This window comes from Ornithorhynchus anatinus, chromosome 5 (genome assembly GCF_004115215.2).
Source record: "Ornithorhynchus anatinus isolate Pmale09 chromosome 5, mOrnAna1.pri.v4, whole genome shotgun sequence".
Taxonomy (NCBI): domain Eukaryota; kingdom Metazoa; phylum Chordata; class Mammalia; order Monotremata; family Ornithorhynchidae; genus Ornithorhynchus; species Ornithorhynchus anatinus.
The window spans coordinates 77,254,867-77,275,589 of NC_041732.1; the positions used below are offsets into that span (position 1 = coordinate 77,254,867).

Sequence of the window (20,723 nt, forward strand, 5' to 3'; positions counted from 1 at the left end):
AATGTCTTGCCCAAGGTTACCCAGTAGACAAGTGGAAGTGCCAGGATTATTTATTTATTTATTTATGCATATTTTTTTTTTGGTATTTTGTTAAGCACTTATAATGTGCCGGACACTGTTCTAAGAGCTGGGGTAGATACAAGATAATAATAATGATAATGGTGGTATTGGTTACGCGCTTACTGTGTGCAAAGCACTGTTCTAAGCGCTGGGGGGGATACAAGGTGATCAGGTTGACCCACGTGGGGCTCACAGTTTTTAATCCCCATTTAACAGCCGAGGGAACTGAGGCCCAGAGAAGTGAAGTGACTCGGCCGAAGTCAAACAGCTGGCAAGCGGCGGAGCCGGGATTAGAACCCGTGACCTCTGACTCCCAAGCCCGGGCTCTTTCCACTGAGCCACGCAGATAATAAGGTTGGACCCTGTCCATGTACCACATGGGGCTCTAACTCGTAATCTTCATTTTACAGATGAGGTAACTGAGGCACAGAGAAGTGAAGTGACTTGTCCAAGATCACACAGCAGACAAGCGGCGGAGCCGGGATTAACAGAGCTGGCTCTGACTGCCAGGCCCATGCTCTTTTCACTAGGCCATTTTGGCAGCATATTAGTTGCCATGATTCCCTGAGTTCCCGCAGTTTTCTCCAGGATTTTCCCTCACCCAGAGACACAGTGGAAAGGGGGGAATTCCATTTCCCTCGATTTCGACATTTCCCTTGGATGGCACAAGTCAGAAATGAACAATTATATGCCCTCAGCAGGCCTGGTGTGAGAGAGGTTTGGCTCTGTCTCCATTCCCCTACTCCCTTCTACCTTTTCTGCATCCCCAAGCGGCCTGCCACAAGCATATTCACAATACTACTACTACTACTACTACTAACTGTGGTGATTGTAAACTGCTTTTTATGTGTCAAGCACTGTTCTAAGCCCTGGGAAGATACAAGATAATCAGGTCAGAAACTGCTCCTGTTCCATAAAGGACTCACATTCTAAGTAGGATGGAGAACAGGTATCGAATCCATTAGGGGAAGCAGCGTGGCTCAGTGGAAGGAGCCCGGGCTTGGGAGTCAGAGGTCACACGTTTGAATCCCGGCTCTGTCACTTAATGTTGATATTTGTTAAGCGCTTACTATGTGCAGGGCAGCGTTCTAAGCGCTGGGGTAGATACGGGGTCATCGGGTTTGTCCCACGTGAGGCTCACAGTCTTCATCCCCATTTTACAGATGAGGGAACTGAGACCCGGAGAAGTTAAGTGACTTGCCCACAGTCCCACAGCTGACAAGTGGCAGAGTCGTGATTCGAACCCATGACCTCAGATTCCCAAGCCCGGGCTCTTTCCACTGAGCCAGCTGTCATGATGTTATAGTAATAATAATAATAATAACAACAATCTGTGATATTTGTGCGAGTTTACCTGGGAGCTCACAGTTTATGAGGGAGTACAGAAATTTGATCCCCCTCTAAACTGTAAACCTGGTGTGGGCAGGGATTTTCTCTATTTCTGAATTGTACTTTCCAAGCACTTAGTGCAGTGCTCTGCACACAGTAAGTGCTCAATAAATACGACTGAACGAATGAATTTGACAGATGAGGAAATTGAGGCAGCGAGAAATTAAATGACTTGCTCAAGGTTACCCACTAGGCAAGTGGAAGTGCCGGGATTGTTCATTTATTTATTTACTAATCAATTTATTCATTTTATGGTATTTATTAAGTACTTACTATATGCCAACCCCCTTCCTAAAAACTAGAGTAGATACAAGATAGTCAAATGATGAGATGTTCATCCCCTCGATTCTGTTTATTGCTATCGTTCTCGTCCGTCCGTCTCCCCCGATTAGACCGTAAGCCCGTCAAAGGGCATGGACTGTGTCTATCTGTTACCGATTTGTACATTCCAAGCGCTTAGTACGGTGCTCTGCACATAGTAAGCGCTCGATGAATAAATACTATTGAAATGAGACACAGTCCCTGTCTCACATGAAGCTCACAGACTAAGGAGAAAGGAGAATGGGTATTTAAATCCTCATTTTACAAATGAGGAAACTGAGGCACAGAACAAGTAAGTGACTTGTCCAAGGTCACACAACACACAAGTGGCAAAGCTGGCAATTGAATCCAGGCCTTCTGACTCCCAGGCTTGGGTTCTTTCTACTAGAATACTCCGCTTCAGCCTGAGTTTTCAGTTGCAAGTGGTGAGTGGTCACCACTGAAGCTCCCTGCCTAATTCAGTCTCCTTCCTGAACCGAGGGATGAAAGAGGGAGAATCCATCAAGGGTATTTATTGAGCGCTTACTGTGTGCAGAGCACCGTACTGAGCGTTTGGGAGAATGCAATACTGTACGGAGTGTTTAGGTGACTGCAAAGTAAGTAGAAGACTCAGGCTCACTTCTCGAGGGGTTTAGAACAGTGCCCAGCGCTTAGAACGGTGTCCAGAGCTTAGAACAGTGCTTGGCACATAGTAAGTGCTTCACAAATACTCAGTGGAAAGAGCACGGGCTTTGGAGTCAGAGGTCATGGGTTCGAATTCCGGCTCTGCCACTTGTCAGCTGACTGTGGGCAAGTCACTTCACTTCTCTGTGCCTCAGTTCCCTCATCTGTAAAATGGGGATTAAGACTGTGAGCCCCACGTGGGACAACCTGATTTCCCTGTGTCTACCCCACCGCTCAGAACAGTGCTCTGCACGTAGTAAGCGCTTAACGAATACCAACATTATTATTATTATTATTATTATGATCTAGCAGGGGAGACAGACACTTCCTAATTTACAGGAAGTTCGTAAACTCGTTGCGGGCAATTCTGCTATATGGTACTCTCCCAAGTACTTAGTACAATGTTCTGCGAATAGTAAGTGCTCAATAAAAACCGTAATAGCTATGATATTAAAATAGCTATGATATTTAAGTGCTTATTACATGCCAGATACTGTATTAAGCGCAGGGGTAGATACAAGTTAATTAGGTTGAAAACAATCTCTGTTTTCAGGGTCCTCACTCTTAATCCTATTTTACAGATGAGGTAACTAAGGCACAGAGAAGTTATGTGACTTGCCCAAGGTAATAATGATAATGATAATTTTAGTATTTGTTAAGCGCTTAATACGTGCCAGGTACTGTACTAAACTCTAGGGTGGATATAAGCTAATCAGGTTGGACACAGTCCCTGTCCCATGTGGGGCTCACAGTCTTCATCTCCATTTTAGATGAGGTAACGAGGCACGATAATAATAATAACGATAATGATAATTGTAGTATTTGTTAAGAGCTTATTACGTGTCAGGCACTGTGCTAAACTCTAGGGTTGATACAAGCTAATCTGGTTGGACACAGTCCATGTCCCACGTGGAGCTCACAGTCTTCACCTCCATTTTAGATGAGGTAAGGAGGCACAGAGAAGTGAAGGGATTTGCCAGAGGTCATGGAGCAGACAAGTAGCAGAGCGAGGATTAGAACTCGTGAACTTTGGACTTCCAGGCTCTACCCATTACGCCACACGGCAGACAAAAGGTGGAGCCAGGATTGGAAGAATAGTAACAGTTGTGGTATCGAAGTGCTTATTATGTGACAGGTACTGTTCTAAGCGCTGAGGTAGATACCCGATAATCTTCAGTCCCATTTTATAGGTGAGGTAACCGGGCCCAGAGAAATTAAGTGACTTGCCCAGTGTCACACAACAGACAAGAGACCGAGCTGGGATTAGAACCCGAGTCCTTCTGATTCCCGGGCCCGTCCTCTTTCCGCTTGGCCAGGCTGCTTCCCATTGATTGAATGATTGATGGGGGGAGTGATAGAGTATATTAAATGGACATAAGCGATAGGGAGACCTTGGAAATTTACAGGTGGCACAGAAGGGCAAAGGTGACAAGATGGGGAAATGAAAGATTTCTCTGGGAGGACCTCCTGGAGGAGATGTGGTTTGAAGGAGAAGGACTTTGAAGATAGGGAGAGCAGTGGTCTGCCAGATATGAAAGAGGGAGTTTCAGGGAGGGCGAAGTGAGTAAAAAAGTGTCAGTGGGAGAGGGGAGAAGGAGGCACAGTGAATAAGTGAATTTGAGGGAAATGAAGATTGTGATCTGGGGTGTAGTGGGGAGAAGCCAGAGGGAGAGAGCTGACGAGCGTCTTAAAGCCAGTGGTCAGGAGTTTCTGCTTGATGCAGGGGTGGATGGGCAACAACTGGGAGGATTTTGAGGAGTGTGGAGATGTGGATTGGACTTTTTTTTAGGAAACTGATCTAGGCAGAAGAGGAAATATGGACAGGAGTGGGGAGAGAAAGGAGACAGGGAGTTTAGCGAGGAGACTGATCCAATAGTCAAGACGGGATATGACAAATACTGGAACCGGCGTGGTGGCTTGTTTCGATGGAGAGAAAAGGACTTCCTGTTTTAGACAAAATCAAGACACAGTCCATAATATTTATTGAGCACTTATGCTCAATAAACCCTTGGGAGGGTACAGTACAACAGAGTTGGTAGATATAATTCCTGTCCACTACGAGTTTACGGGCAGCGGGGGAGACGGTCTTCCTACTGAAACTCTTTGGATCAAAGCCAGATGGATCAAATATTGACACTAGCAAACTTGTGACATCCTGAAAGAATAAACCTGGGGAATTCCGATGCATAAAAAACCAAAAAAGAAAGGCTGTGTTTGTGGTTGGTTTTTGTATATCTCCCATGAGGCCTGTTAGCTGGTTTGGAGTGGAAGGATGGGAGGGAGATTTGATTTCCTCCAAACCGGCTTCCCCGTCCCTGGCCTGAGCCTTCCCTCAGATCCTCCGCCATTCTGCCCCGAGCGCCGGTAATGATGTTCAGTCGGGGACATTGCCATCATTTCCGTGGCAACGGACTGTGCTGTGATAAACGGTTTTATGGCTTCACTGCAGGCTAGAGCTGGAGGAGTCTTTGGGCTGCAGGAGGGAGAGTCTGCTAAGCAAAAACAGAGTTAAGCTAACCCCAGGAAAAAAAAGAAATTAAAACCAGGAGTGGCAGATTCCCCCCGCCATTCCTTCAGCTCTGCTGAGGGGATGGCAAGTGGAACATTTGCCTGACTCTCTCTACCCTTAGAGGTGCAGACATGGGGCCACTGCTCCCCACTTTTTTACAGGTGTAGGGGTGGGGAACAGACTCTCTCAACACTGATGACCTGCTTGTGGTGATAGTAGCCAGAATAAAGCGGGACCTTTGAGTTAGAGGAGAAGGAGGTCCAACTTGGGGGTAGAGGCTCAAGCCGCCCCTTCCTAAACAAAAATAATAGTAATTATGGTACTTGTTAAGCACTTACTATGTGCCAAGCGCTGTTCTAAATTCACAAGTTCATCAGGTTGGGCACAGTCCCTGTCCCAAATGGGGCTCATACTCTTGATCCAGCGTGGCTTACTGGCAAGAGCACGGGCTTGAGAGTCAGAGGACATGGGTTCTAATCCTGGCTCTGCCACTTGTCTGCTTTGAGACTTTGGGCAAGCTGCTTAACTTCTCTGTACCTCAGTGACTTTATCTGTCAAATGGGGATTAAGACTGTGAGCCCCACGTGGGACAAACTGATTACCTTGTATCTACCCCTGCGCTTAGAACAGTGCTTGGCACATAGAAAGTGCTTAACCAATACCATCATCATCATTATTATTATTATAACCCTCATTTTACAGACGAGGTAACTGAGGCCCAGAAAAATGAAATGACTTTCCCGAGATCACACAAAAGGCATCCGGCAGAGCCAGGAGTAGAACCCAGGTCCCTCTGTCACCCAGGGCCAATGCGCTATCCACTCAACCACACTGTTTCTCTCTTGATCTTATCTCCTCCTTCCCATGTTCTCCCTCTTGAACCCAAGGTTAAGAACCACAGGAAAAGCAGAAGGAAGTTGGAGGGGGATTGTAAGATTGAGCGTCACTTCAGGACTGCAGAAAAATCGAATAAAGCCCTCACTCCACCTTCCTTTGATCGCACTTCCTGTCTTCTTTGATTTTATTGTGTGTCTTACCTCCTTCTTCCTGAATTATTTTCCCCATCCTATGTGTGAGTCAGAGAGTTAGTCAATCAGGACTAACTAAGTCCTATTAAGCCCTTCAGGATGCAGTGTCCTGAAGACATGGAGACGTGGGCATTTCGGGCCCATGTTAGGGGATAAACTCGGTTCCTGAGCTCAAGTACTTGAAATCTAATGGGAGACAAAGCAATGTGGCCTAGTGGAAATAGTACCGACCTGAAAGTCACAGAACCTGGGTTCTAATTCCACCTCTGCCACTTACTGCTATGTGACCTTAGGCAAGTCACTTCACTTTTACGCGCTTCAGTTCCCTCATCTGCAAAATGGGGATTCAGTACCCGTTCTTCCTACTTAGACTGTGAGCTCCATGTGGGACCTGGTTATTTTGTATCTACCCGATTAGTCGGGAAGCAGCATGGCTCAGTGGAAAGAGCCCGGGCTTGGGAGTCAGAGGGTATGGGTTCGAATCCCGACTCTGCCATTTGTCAGCTGTGGGACTGTGGGCAAGTCACTTAACTTCTCAATGCCTCAGTTACCTCATCTGTAAAATGGGGATTAAGACTGTGAGCCTCACGTGGGACAACCTGATTACCCTGTATCTACCGCAGCGCTTAGAGCAGTGCTTGGTACATAGTAAGCGCTTAACAAATACAAACATTATTATTGTTATTACGGTGCTTGATGCGCAGTAAGCACTTTTAGCAAATCTCACGATTATTATTATTATTTTCATTATCGGAGAGACCCACAGATGACTGAAAGAGAGGACAACCACAGGGCTGGAACGATGAAACTGGGAAAGGGGTCAGATAGTCCAGAGACGGGAGCTCCAAAAAGAAGATGCCTGTGAATGTGGAAAGCTAAGCAGAGGTGGAGAGATAGGCAGGGATTGTCTCTATCTGTTGCCGAATTGTACATCCCAAGTGCTTAGTACAGTGCTCTGCACAGAGTAAACGCTCACGATTGAAGGAACAAACGAATGAGACGGGAAAAAGCAGCCGAGATGCTTTGCGAGTTTCATTAAGATTCAGAAATTAAGAGAAGGAGAGAAATGGGCCAGGGATTGTGAGGGTGGATGGGAGATAAACAGGGCGCAGTTGCTTGGAATAGCTCATATGGCAGTAACTCAGAGGGTCCAGGCTCCCAGCTCAGGGCATGGACTACAGAGGTTGGCGGGAACTATATTCCCTTTCGGACGTTTTCGCCTCATTAGTGTGTCTCACTAAGTGTACCCTGGCTCTTTTAACACCACTGAAAGAAGGCTTTTGACAACCGACAGCTACATTATTTACTCACATGTGGACTTCGCCTCTTATCGAACGCCAATCGAGGGAGCAATAATTTCTGGTTTTAGGAAATTGAATGATACAATAGTTATTGTAATGACCACTAGATGGCAGAGCTAACATCTAGGTGCAGTTTTCCGTTGGTGTCCAAAAGAGTAACAAACTGGGATATTTGTTAGACGCTTACTGCGTCTCAGGAACTGCGGTAGATACAAGGTAAGCAGGACCCACATGGGGCTTACGGTCAAAGTAGAAGGGAGAACAGATATTGGATCCCCATTTTACAGATGAGGGAATGGAAGCGCGGAGAAGTGAAGTGATTTGCCCACTGTCACGAGCGGGCAAAAAGCCGAGTAGGGATTAGAACCCAGCTCTTCTGACTCCCAGGCCCATGCTCTTTCCTCTAGGCCATGCTGCTTGGCGCGTCCATCCAAACATGCTTTACCTCTTCCTTTTTCTAATCCCAGTTCCACCACTTGTCAGCTTTGTGACTTCGGGCAAGTCACTTGACTTCTCCGTGCCTCAGTTACCTCATCTGTAAAAGGGGAATGAAGACTGTGAGCCCCACGTGGGACAACCTGATCATCTTGTATCCCCCCAGTGCTTAGAAGAGTGCTTTGCCCATAGTAAGCGCTTAACAAATGCCATCATTGTTATCATTATTATTTTTCCTTTTTCCAGAGAAGCAGCGTGGCTCAGTGGAAAGAGCATGAGCTTGGGAGTCAGAGGTCATGGGTTCGAATCCCGGCTCTGCCGCTTGTCAGCTGTGTGACTGTGGGCAAGTCACTTCACTCCGGGCCTCAGTTACCTCATCTGTAAAATGGGGCTTAAGACTGTGAGCCTCATGTGAGACAACCTGATTACCCTGTACCTACCCCAGCGCTTAGAACAGTGCTCTGCACATAGTAAGCGCTTAACAAATGTCAACATTATTATTATTATTATTTTTCAAGCTGCCGAGGAAAGAAACGATGAAGTGTGGTGCTCCCGCGATACTGTTCTGTGGGTTTAGATCCCACTCTTCACAAGCGGCTTGATTCCCCCTTCTGAATCTTCTGAATCCAATCAATCAATGAATCAGTGGCATTTACTGGTCACTTACTGTATACAGAGCACCTTCTCCTCCACTAAAATGGAGAATTCAGAGTAGATTTCCACCCCTCGGTTCTCAGGGACGACCTCGGGGTCCTTGGACAGGCTTCCTCTTGGCCCTTCTTGCGGCCCACCGATCTCTTCCTCAGATTCTGCTCCATCTCCTCTCTGCTGGGCCTGAGGTGAGGGGGCTGCCGGCCCCCGGAGAGGGAGAGAAGGCCGAGGTTGGATCTGGTCTCAAAGTTCACCACCCTCCCGAGCTGGGTTCTGTAGTTCCACTGCCATCAGCAGTTCCACCCGCTGATTCTCTCAGACTTAATTGCCAGCCGGAAGGAATGCAGGGGGGCAACGGGTATTTGCTTGCCGGGAAAGCTCTCGTTAATGGAGATAAATCTAGTCTGCTTCATCCCATGCCCGCTGCTGCTGTCCGCTCTGGGCTGGTGAGGGAGGTCACGTCTGAGCCCTGTCCCAGGGGTGCTGGGCCCATATCCTTTTGGGCTAAGTCAACCCAATACCTAATCAGGTCGGGCCTCAATTCTGGGGTCGGAAAAGGGTCAGGAATCTCTTCAGACACCGTGTGACTTGCAGGGGCCCGTGGGCCTCTGGGATTATTGCAGTGAATTGTCTATGTGTGAGAGCAGCAGAGCTAAAGTGTCTCAGGAGCTAAAGTTCTCTCCCCCCTTGGGCTTCCAGTCACTTATTAATAATAATAACGGTGGTATTTGTTAAGCGCTTACTATGTACAGAGCACTGTTCTAAGCGCTGGGGGAGATACAGGGTCATCAGGTTGTCCCACGTGAGGCTCACAGTCTTCCTCCCCATTTCACAGATGAGGGAACTGAGGTACAGAGAAGTGAAGTGACCTGCCCACAGTCACACAGCTGACAAGGGGCAGAGTCGGGATAGTATTTCTTGAGCACCGAGAGAATCGATCAATCAGTGGTCTTTATTGAGTGCTTACTAGGTGCAGAGCACTGTTCTAAGCACTTGGGAGAGTACAGTGCGAAAGAATTAGCAATCAAGTTCCCTGTCCATATTGAACTCGCAGTCTAGAGGAGGTCCTAAATAATAATGATGGTATTTGTTACGTGCTTACTCTGTGGCAAGCACTGTTCTAAGCGCTGGGGTAGATACAAGGTTATCAGGTTGTCTCACGTGGTGTTCACAGTCTTAATCCCCATTTTACAGATGAGGATCCCCATTTTACAGTTAAAGCTTGGAAGAAATTAAGGTCACTCCCCAGTGCCCCTCCGGCCTAGCCGGAGGCGAAGGAGAGAACCGTTTATTCCCGCATCTATCTGCCCCAACCTCAAAGCTGAGAGGGGCATCTCTTGAGTTCTGGGTGGAAACGGAAGCTGGGGAAAGAATGAGCCGGGGAGGAGCAGGGACAGGTGCAAAATAATGGAAAAATCAGGAGCGGGAGAAAGCCAATGAGCGGAAATGCAAAGGCAGTCGTGCAGACTCAGCCAGGCAGTTGAAAACGATACCGTGATTAACTTGCCGCTCTTGGTGCTGGTTCGGATACATTATCCTCCAACTGCTTGGGCTCGTTCCTAAATTTGACACCATTAGAGCATGGGGGAGAGGCGACTGGCGTTTATAAATTATACAGTGTTTTTTTCTTCTAGTGAATAATAACCCACTCTAATTATAATGCTTATATACTTCTACAGCACCTTCCCGGCAAGGCTCTCAAAACATTTCACTTTAGCAAGTTAATTGAGCTTCACCACCCTCTACTGAGACCGAATAGGATGATTATCACTAATTTGGGGAAACTGAGGCCGGAGGGGGCGAGTCGAAGCGTGGGGCAGAAAGGAGGGGAGCAGGAGGGAAGTCAGACCACATGTGGTCCCCGGAAAATCCTATTTGGAAGGATTACAGAATAGGATGGAGAAGCAGGGTGGCCTACTGGAAAGAGCAAGGGCCTAGGGCTCAGAACCTGGGTTCTAATCCCGGCTTTTTGCTTGTCTGCTGTGTGACCTTGGGCAAGTCGCTTCACTTCTCTGTGCCTTCGTTTCCTCAACTGTAAAACGGAGGTTCGGTTCCTGTTCTCCTTCCCTCTTAGACTGTGAGCAAGTGGACAGGGACTGGGTCCAACCTAATTTACTTGTGTCTACCCCAGTGCTTAGAACAGTTCTTGAAACATAGTAAGCAATTAATAAACAATAATAATAATGATAAGATGATGATTCCTGAGGAAAGAGAAAAGACACTGGAATTGTTAGTCTGGAAGGGAGAAGGCTGAGGAGATTTAATAGCAATCAAATCACCCCATTATCCCCCCAGCTCTCAGGATTTAATAGCAGTCAAATCCCCCCATTACCACTCCTTTATCACCCCAGCTCTCAGGATAGACTAATGGACAGACACTTGCTTATTGTACTTCTTAGGCCCCACAGCTTTATCCTAGAGCTTCAGTTTAGAACGGGGAAAGGCCTGATGAAAAGGGCATGGGCCTGGGAAAATGAAATCCAAGTTCTAAACTCAGCTTGCCATTTGCTGGCTCTGTGACCCTGGATAAGTCACTTGACTTTTCTGTGCCTCAGTTTTCTCTCTGCAAAATGGGAAGTTAATCCTCATATCATTTCCTCCCTCCTCATATCAAACAGATAACTACTCTCCCCCATTCCAAACCCTGATTGAAGGTACATCTCCTCCAAGAAGCTCTCCCTAAGCCCTCCTCTCCTCTTCTCCCACTCCCTTCTACACCTCTCTTACTCGCTCCTTCCCATCCCAGCTCCGCCACTTGTCAGCTGTGTGACAGTTGGCAAGTCACTTAACTTCTCTGTGCCTCAGTTACCTCATCTGTAAAATGGGGATTAACTGTGAGCCTCACGTGGGACAACCTGATTCCCCTGTATCTCCCCCAGCGCTTAGAACAGTGCTCTGCACGTAGTAAGCGCTTAACCAATACCAACATTATTATTATTCCCATAGCACATATACATATATCTGTAATTTATTTATCTATTTATTTATATTAATGCCTGTCTCCCCCTCTAGAATCTGTTTATTGTTATACTGTACTCTCCCAAGTGCGTAGTACGGTGCTCTGCACACAGTAAGTACTCAATAAACGATTGAATGGATGAATAAATGGATCAAGCAGTGGTATTTATTGAAAATGACTGTGTGCACAGCTTTGCACTAAGCACTGGAGAGAGTACAACTACAGAGAAAGTAGGCATGATCCTGGCTTTCAAGGAGCTTAAGTAATGGGGGAGACAGAAATGAAAATAAATTATGAGTAGGGGAAGCAGCGGAGTACGAGACTGTGTACGTAAGTCCTGTGGGGTTGGAGGTGATTATCAAAGAGCTTAGGTGATATAAACTCAAGTGCAAAGATGATGCAGAAGGGAGGGAGGGAGGAGAGGTTGGGGAGATGAAAGGTTGGGGAAAGCTTCCTGCAAGAGATGTTATTTTAGTAGGGTGTTGAATCAAACAATCAATCATATTTTTGAGCGCTTACCTTGTGCAGGGCACTGTACTAAGCTTTTGGGAGAGTACAGTTTAACGGAGTTGGTAGACATGTGAAGATGAGGAGAGTGGTGGTCTGTCAGATGTAAAGGGGGATGGAATTCCGGAAAACAGGGAGGGCATGGGTAAGGCGATTGAGGAATAGATGAAATTGAGGTACAATGAGTAGGTAGGCGTTAGAGGAGTGAAGTGTGCATGTTAAAGTTAGAGGAGGAGAGAGGATAGGGAGCAGGGAGAAAGCTGACTGAATGCCTTCAAAAATCGATGGTGGGGAGTTTTTATGCTAGATGCAGAGGTAATAATAATAATGTTGGTATTTGTTAAGCGCTTACTATGTGCAGAGCACTGTTCTAAGCACTGGGGTAGAATCAGGGTAATCAGGTTGTCCCACATGAGGTTCACAGTTAATCCCCATTTTACAGATGAGGGAACTGAGGCCCAGAGAAGTGAAGTGACTCGCCCACAGTCACACAGCTGACAAGTCGCAGAGCCGGGAATCGAACCCATGACCTCTGACTCCGAAGCCCAGCGTGGCTCAGTGGAAAGAGCCCGGGTTTTGGAGTCAGAGGTCATGGGTTCCAATCCCTGCTCTGCCACTCGTCAGCTGCGTGACTGTGGGCGAGTCACTTCACTTCTCTGTGCCTCAGTTCCCTCATCTGTAAAATGGGGATTAAAACTGTGAGCCCCACGTGGGACGACCTGATCACCCTGCATCTCCCCCAGCGCTTAGAACGGTGCTCTGCACATAGTAAGCGTTTAACAAATACCAACATTATTATGATTATTACCACTGGTGGGTTTTGAGGAGTAGGGAGACACGTGCAAAATAAGTTTTTAGAAAAATGGTCTGGGCCTCAGAGTAGGCTGGAGGCAGGGAGATCTGCTAGGAGGCTGATGCAGTCGTCGAGGCGGGACATATATAACAAATATCTGGACCAGCGGGGCGGCAGACTGGGTGAAGAGGAAGGGGTTTATTCTGGAGATGTTATGAAGATTTGGTGACTGACAATGTGGGGACTGAAAGAGAGTGATGAGTTGAGAATGATGCTAAGGTAGCCCGCTTATGAGTTAGAGAGGATGGGTAAAACCTGTTCTTCCTCCCCCCTTAAAACCGTGAGCCCTATATGGGACAGAGACTGTGTCCAATCGGATTACCTTTTATGTAGGTGTAGGTGATAGAGTCTGAGCCGGGGAGTCAGAGGTCATGGGTTCTAATCCCAGCTCTGACACTCGTCTGCTGCGTGGCCTTGGGTGAGTCACTTTACTTCCTCTGGGCCTCAGTTCCTTCATCTGGAAAACAGGGATGGAGACCGTGAGCCCGACGTGGGATAGGGACTGTGTCCAAACCGATTTGCTTGTATCCACCCCAGCGCTTAGTGCGGTGTCTGGCACGTAGTAAGCACTTAACAAATACCAGTATTATTATTATCTACCCCAACACTTAGTATAGTGTTAGCACTGAAATAATATTATTATTATCAGGAAATTGGAGGGCTGCCCAGTGAACTCTGAGTTGCAGAAGGTGGAGAGAGCACCAGCTGCTGGTCTGCAGAACCAGAGAGAATGAATTTGTGGTCAGTACTGGTCCATCAGCAAACCACACTATTATAGTGATGAAGATCTCACCCCAGAGCATTCTAAGCATTTCCACCTCCAAATCAATGTTTGGCTCAAAAACGGCCTGGTTAAGTGCCCTTTCAGAGAAACATGAGTAGTTTGTAGCGTTGGAGAGAAAGAGAGAGAAAGAGAGAGAGTGTATAAACCCGGGATTCCTTGAATTCCTAGGTATGTTCAATCAGTAGGTCTGATGACAATCCTTTCTGCAGTGGGAAACTGAGGCACAAAAAGGAATAGGCAGGGCAGTTGATTGTGCTGTACCACCTCTGTGCCTTGGAGGAAACTCGATGTAATTATCTAGCTCAGGTCACTGGTGGTCCCAGGACTCTGTCTGCCCCCGTAGACTTTTTCCACCGTCATCATCAACAGGCCCCACCCAACTGAGAAGTGTTAATAGAAGAGGATCTCTCAAAAGCCACCCCCTTCACATGGGCATCAGACCCCATTCCTTTGCACCTTTTCAGAACTCTCGCCCTCTCCCTTCTTCCCTCCCTAGCAGCTATCTTCAACAGTTCACCCTCCAATGGCTTCTTCCCCACCGCTTTCAAACATGCCAAAGTCTTCCCTACCCTTAAAAAGACCTCCCTTGACCCCACAGTTCCCTCCAGTTATTGCTCTCCTCCCTCCTACCGTTCCTCTCCAAACTCCTTGAGTGAGTCTTTCTTACCTGCTGTCTCAAATTCCCTTCCTCCAATTCTCTCCTTGACCCCCCCGCCCCGATCTGGCTTCTGACCCCCTCACTCCAGAGAAACCATCCTCTCAAAGGTCTTCAGTGATCTCCTTCTTGCCAAATCCAATGGTCTCTACTCCATCCTAATCCTCCTTGAAGCTGCCTTCGACATTGTGGACCACCCCCTTCTCTTGGAAACTTTATCCAACCTTGGCTTCACTGACTCTGTCCTCTTATCTCTCTGGCCTTTCATTCTCAGTCTCCTTCACGGGCTCCTCCTCTGCCTCCCGCCCAATAACTGTGGGGGTCCCACAAGATTCAGTTTGGGGTCCCCTTCTATCCTCCATCTACACCCACTCCCTTGGGGAACTCATTCACTCCCATGGCTTCAACTTCCACTTGTATGCAGATGATACCCAAATCTACATCTCTAGCTCTGATCTGTCTCCCTCTCTCCAGCCTCGCATCTCCTCCTGCCTTCAAGACATCTCTACTTGGATGTCCTCCCATCACCTCTAACTTAACGTGTCCAAAACAGAGCTCCTTATCTTTGCCCCCAAACCCTATCCTCCCCCTGACTTTCCCGTCCCTGTAGATGGCACCACCATCTTTCCTGCCTCAAAAGCCCATAACCTTGGTGTTATCCTTGACTCCTCCCTGTCATTTAACCCACACTGTGAATCCGTCACCAAATCCTGTTGGCCCCACCTTCACAACATTGCTAAAATTGGCCCTCCCCCCTCCATCCAAACTGCTACCTCATTAATACAATCACTCATCCTTGTCTCGCCTGGATTACTGATCGGCCTCCTCGCTGACCTCCCAACCTCCTGTCTCTCCCCACTCCAGTTCATACTTCATCCACTGCCCAGGTCATCTTTCTATAGAAACGCGTTCAGGACGTGTCTTCCCCCTCCTCAAAAATCTCCAGTGGTTGCCTATCCCACTCCGTAGCAGCCAAAAACTCCTCCCCATTGGTTTTGAAACACTCCATCCCCTTGCCCCCTCCTACCTCATCTCGCTTCTCTCCTTCTACAACCCAGCTCTCATACTTCGCGCCTCTGGTGTTAACCTTCTCTCTGTGCCTCAATCTCACCGCCAGCCCCTATCCCACATCCTGCCTCTGGCCTGGAACGCCATCCCTCCTCAAATCTGCCAGACAGTTACTCTCCCCTGTTTCAAAGCCTTATTGAAGGCGCATCTCCTCCACGAGGTCTTCCCAGACTAACCCCCAGTTTTCCTCATCTCCCACTCCTTTCTCCATTATCCTGACTTGCTCTCTTTGCTCCTCCCCACTCCCAGCCCCACAACACTTATGTAAATAACTCTAACTTTATTTGTACTGATGTCTCTCTCCAACCCCTCTAGACTGTGAGCTGTACTGAGCACTTACTGTGTGCAGAGCACTGTTCTAAACACTTGGGAAAGTACACAACAACAATAAATGTTGACATTCCCTGCCAACATTTATTGTTATAGTGTACTTTCCCAAGCGTTTAGACGAGTGCTCCGCACACAGTAAGCACTCAATAAATACGATTGAATGAATGAATATTAAATGCCTACTCTGGAGCGAGGGGGGGGGGGTGGTAACTATCAAGTGCTTAAAGGGTACTGATTCAAATGCATAGACAGTGCGGAAGTGAGAGGGAGTAATGATAATGATTAATAATAATGACGGTATTTGTTAAGTGCATACTATGTGCCAGGCACTGGATACAAGCAAATCGGGTTGGACACGGTCTCTGACCCATGTGGGGCTCACAGTCTCAATCCCCATTAACAGATGAGGAAACTGAGGCCCAGAGAAGGGAAGCGATTTGCCCAACGTCATACAGCAGACAAGTGGCAGAGGCAGAATTAGAACCCCTGAGCTTCTGACTCCCAGGCCCGGGCTCTAGCCACTACCCTAAGCTGCAGAGGCTCCTCGCCAAAGGGAACGTGTCTATCGACTCTGTTTTATTGGAAAGAGCATGAGCTTAGGAGTCAGAGGTCATGGGTTCTAATCCAGGCTCCGCCACCTGTCAGCTGTGTGACTTTAGGCAAGTCACTTAACTTCTCGGTGCCTCAGTTAACTCATCTGTAAAATGAGGATTAAGACTGTGAGCTTCACATGGGACAACCTGATTACCCTGTATCTACCCCAGCGCTTAGAACAGTGCTCAGCACGTAGTAAGTGCTTAACAAATACCAACATTATTATTATTATTATTACAGTGCTCTGCACACAGTAAGCACTCCAGCTGCTCTGGATCTAGGCAAGGCAGGCAGCACAGTGCACACCCTGGACCAAGCTGGAAAGGGCAATGGCAGGGAGGTTTTGGGGTGGCAAGAAACAAATAGGCAGAGGCTGATTAGTAACTGGGGGGGGGGGGGGGGGACTCCTGCCCTGTGATGATCCCACCCGGAGTTCCGCTGCTCAGTTCTAGCCTCTAGACTGTAAGCTTGTTGTGGGGAAGGGGTAAGTCTTCCAACTCTGTTCTAGTACACTCTTCCAACCCACTCAGTATGGAGCTCTGCACTCAGTAAATGCTCAGTAAATATGTTTGATTGGTTGATTGATAGCTCAGAGCAGCACTCTCCCCTGGCAAGAACCCAGCTCAACCTGAAGCAGTTGTCAGAGGCGACAGTATCCTGAACCCAGGATCTGCATGGTGCAGGGATCCAAAGGAGTCTCCTGTGACCCTTCAGTCTCAATGAGGCAATCGGTGGGATTTATTGAGCGTGTACTGTGTGCAGAGCACAGCACTAAAGCCTTGGATGAGTACAGTTCAACAGAGTTGGTAGACGCGTTCCTTGTCCACAGGAGCTTAAAGTCAAGAGGGGGAGACAGACATGGAAATAAATACAGATGGGGGAAATGTCAGGCTATAAAGATATGAATGTAAGTGCTGTGGGGCTAAAAGTAGGGTGACTATCAAATGCTTAAAACATACTGATAAGAATAATAATAACAGAGTACTTGTTAAGCACTTATTATGTGCCAAACACTGTTCTAAGCTATGGGGTTAGGTACAAATTAATCAGGTTAGACACAGTCCCTGGCCCACAGTCTTAATCCCCATTTTACAGATGAGGTTACTGAGGCCCAGAGAAGTGAAGTGACTTGCCCGAAGTCACGGAGTAGACAAACGGAGGAGCTGGGATTAGAAACCAGGTCTTCTAACTCCCCAGCCCATGATCTATGCACTAGGCCATGTTGCTTCTCTGGCTGCATAGACAATCATAGGCAGTGATTCAAAGTTTGTAGTCTGTAAGATTGTTGTGGGCAGGGAATGCATCTATTGTTGTATCGTACTCTCCCAAGCACTTAGTACAGTGCTCTGCACGCAGTAAGTGCTCAATAAATACAACTGAATGAATGTACTCTCCCAAATGTTTTTTTTATAGTACTCTGCACATAGTAAGCACTCACTAAATCCGACTGACTGAAATGAGGATTTACTCTCCTCAGCCAACTTTAAGGTCCCTTTCACACCTATCTCTTAGCTCCTGTCTCACCTAGGGATTGCTCAGCTGTTGTGTGACTCTTGACATTTATGGAGGATGTAAAGGAGATTTTTCTCCTGGGTTCCAAGAATCTGAGAGAGTCAGGCTGTCAGGGGTATCCTGCAGAGCAAACTCTTTCTGGAAAATGGTCTGGAAAACACTATAGGACTGGGAGTCAGAGGATCCTGGTTCTAATTCCAGCTCTGCCACTTGTCTTCTGTGTGAGCTTAGCCAGGTCAATTCACTTGGTCTCAGTTCCCTCATCTGCAAAATGGGGAATCAACACCTGCTTTCCGTTCTACTCAGACTATGAGCCCCATGTGGGACCTGATTATTTTGTGTCTTTTCCAGTGCTTAGAGTGGTTGACATATAGTAAGCACTTAATATTATTATTATTCTTTGGCAAGATGCTGGGCCTCAGAGTCAAAGGATCTGGGTTCTGCTCCCGGCTCCACCACGTCTGCTGTGTGACCTTAGTCTAGTCACTTAACATTTCAGTGCCTCCATTTCCTCATCTATAAAATGGGGATTAAATTCTCCTCTCTTCTTCTTAGACTGTGATCCCTTTGTGGGACAGGGACTGTGTCCAACTTGATGACCTTATACAGTGTCTGGCACATTGTAAGAGCTTAACAAGCGCTGTTTTTAAAAAAATGCCCAGATTGCATGTGCCTGGAAGGTCCCAGAGGACTGATCTTATTTGTCTCGGAGCGGGAGGGGGGCTGTCAGAGTCGAGCGGAGAGCAGCAGGGACCCATGAAGGAATAAAGAAGTTGAATGCATTTCTGCTTTGCAGATCTGGAGGAGAACAGCGAGTCCCTCTGCAGTTCCCCCTCCTCTTCCAGCTGGGAAAAGTGCAGTTTTCCAGATGGTAAGTGACCATCCATTCACCTCTGCCATTTATCTCTGTCATTCCCTGGCCCCATTGGACTGAAAGGCACAGGTCAAACTGTCTCTATTGAGGTCCAAGTTGTTTTGTTTTGTGTTTTCTTTTAAATGGCATTTGTTAACCACTTAGTATATGCCAGGCACTTTATTAAGCTCTGGGGTAGATACAACTTATTATTAATAGTAATAATGTTAAGTGCTTAGTATGTGCCAAGCACCGTTCTAAGCCCTGCGGTAGATACAAGGAAATCAGGTTGTCCCATGTGGGGCTCACAGTCTTAATCCTCATTTTCCAGATGAGGTAACTGAAGCACAGAGAAGTTAAGTGGCTTGCCCAAGGTCACACAGCAGACAAGTGTGAAGCCAGGATTAGAACCCACGACCTCTGACTCCCAAACCTGTGCTCTTTTCACTAAACCACGCTGCTTCTCGTAGTCGTTCCCAAAGAGGGACTGATGGCTGAGAAGGAAAGTGGTTTTGGACCCATTTTGCAGAGAGGGAAACTGAGTCCCGAAGAAGTTCAGGAGAAAGTCTGGAACAGAAATAGAAGCAAGGCATTCACCCTTCCACTACTTCATTCTACCCATTAGGGGATTATGTCAGTTCTGAAATGGGGCTGCCACAGTTTGATCAGGGTGGGAGGTACACAGGTCGGGTGGAGGGGCATCTTAGAGAAAATGACCTCAGAGTATCTTTTAGACATGGAACTTTGGGTTTTTGAAACCAAATAAAAAAGCAACAGTTCCCAAGCCCGGTTTGGTCCCAGCAGACATCACTCTCCCTTTCGCTAAAATGGGGCAGAGACTATCAGGAGCCCCAGACTAAGGGATGTTGAGCCCTTACGTACTTTCCTCATGCTTACCTACAAACCCAAGACATCACGGGGCCAAACGTGACCTGAAGAGTCGAGGGCAGAATCCAAGTCTTCCCCAGCTCTAGCCCAAATCATCTGTGGGGAAAAACAGACCCCCAATCTCTCAGGGCCCCTAGCCGCCCCCCCCACCCCCTACCCTCCAACTCCCCAGCCAAGCTGAGAAACCCAACTTGTCTTGAAAGAGCGAAGTGAGCCGTTGGGGGAAAAGAGGCTGCAGTGGGGCCTAGGCCAGATCTGCGCCGAACCTTCACCTCCCCAGGACCCAACTAAGGACGCTCCCTCGGGGGGTTGCCCCATATCTGTGACGCTTGTGGGCGTTACACCGGGAGTGCAACCTACTCTCAGGACGTCACATGGAGCACGCTGGAGAAATCAGCCCTTATCTGTCCAAACCTATGTCAAGATGACAGTAATAGTAAGAACAAGTGATGAATACAATGTACTAACGATTTAAATCTTGCAGTCAGTCAATCATATTTACTGAAGACTTACTGTGTGCAGGACACTGTACTAAGCACTTGGTAAGATATAACAGTATAACAGACATTTTTCCTGCCCATAATGAACTTACAGTCTAGAAGGGGAGACAGATGTTAATATAAATAAATTGCAGATATGTACTTCAGTAAGGTGGGGCTGGGAGGGGGAAAGAATAAAAGTAGCAAGTCAGGACGCTACAGAAGGGAATGGAAGAAAAGGAAAAGAGGGCTTAGTCAGGGAAGGCCTCTTGGAGGAGACGTGCCTTCAATAAGGCTTTGAAGATGAGGAGAGTAATTGTCTGTCGGATATGAATAAGTAAAATAAATGTTGGTATTTGTTAAGCACTTACTATGTGCCAAGCACTGTTCTAAGCCCTGGGGTAGATACAAGGTAATCAGGTTGTCCCACGTGGAGCTCACAGTCTTCATCCCCATTTTACAGATGAGGGAACTGGGGCACAGAGAAGTTAAGTGACTTGCCCAAGGTCACAGAGCTGACAAGTAGCGGAGCTGGGATTAGAACCCATGACCTCTGACTCTCAAGTCCGTGCTCTTTCCACTGAGCCACGCTGCTTTTAAGAGGGAGGGCGTTCCAGGCCAGAGGCAGGTTGTGAGCGAGAGGTGGGAGGTGAGATAGATGGGAACGAGGTACGGTGAGAAGGTTAGTGTTAGCGGAGCTAGCGGTACACAAAATGGTGTGCTTCAAAAATTCTGAATCAAAAATCCACAATGCCACCCCTCTCTCTGGTTCTGGAGCTTGAGACCACTGCTTTCCTCGCTTACATTCTGAACCCGGCCCAGCTCAGCCCCATCTACCTAACCCCGCATCACCAGAATCAGTGACCGTTCATCCCTCTCCCTCC

The 20,723-nt window shown here is 47.5% G+C and overlaps 1 protein-coding gene across 1 annotated transcript in view; it reads left to right on the top strand.

Moving 5' to 3' along the window:
- The window catches only part of VWA5B1 (von Willebrand factor A domain containing 5B1), an 87,151-nt gene that overhangs the window by 59,766 nt on the left and 6,662 nt on the right, over window positions 1-20,723 (top strand). Inside the window, exon 18 of the mRNA XM_029065748.2 lies at window positions 18,416-18,490. Within this exon, the coding sequence (XP_028921581.2) occupies window positions 18,416-18,490 (75 nt within the window). The remainder of the gene's footprint in view (window positions 1-18,415; window positions 18,491-20,723) is intronic.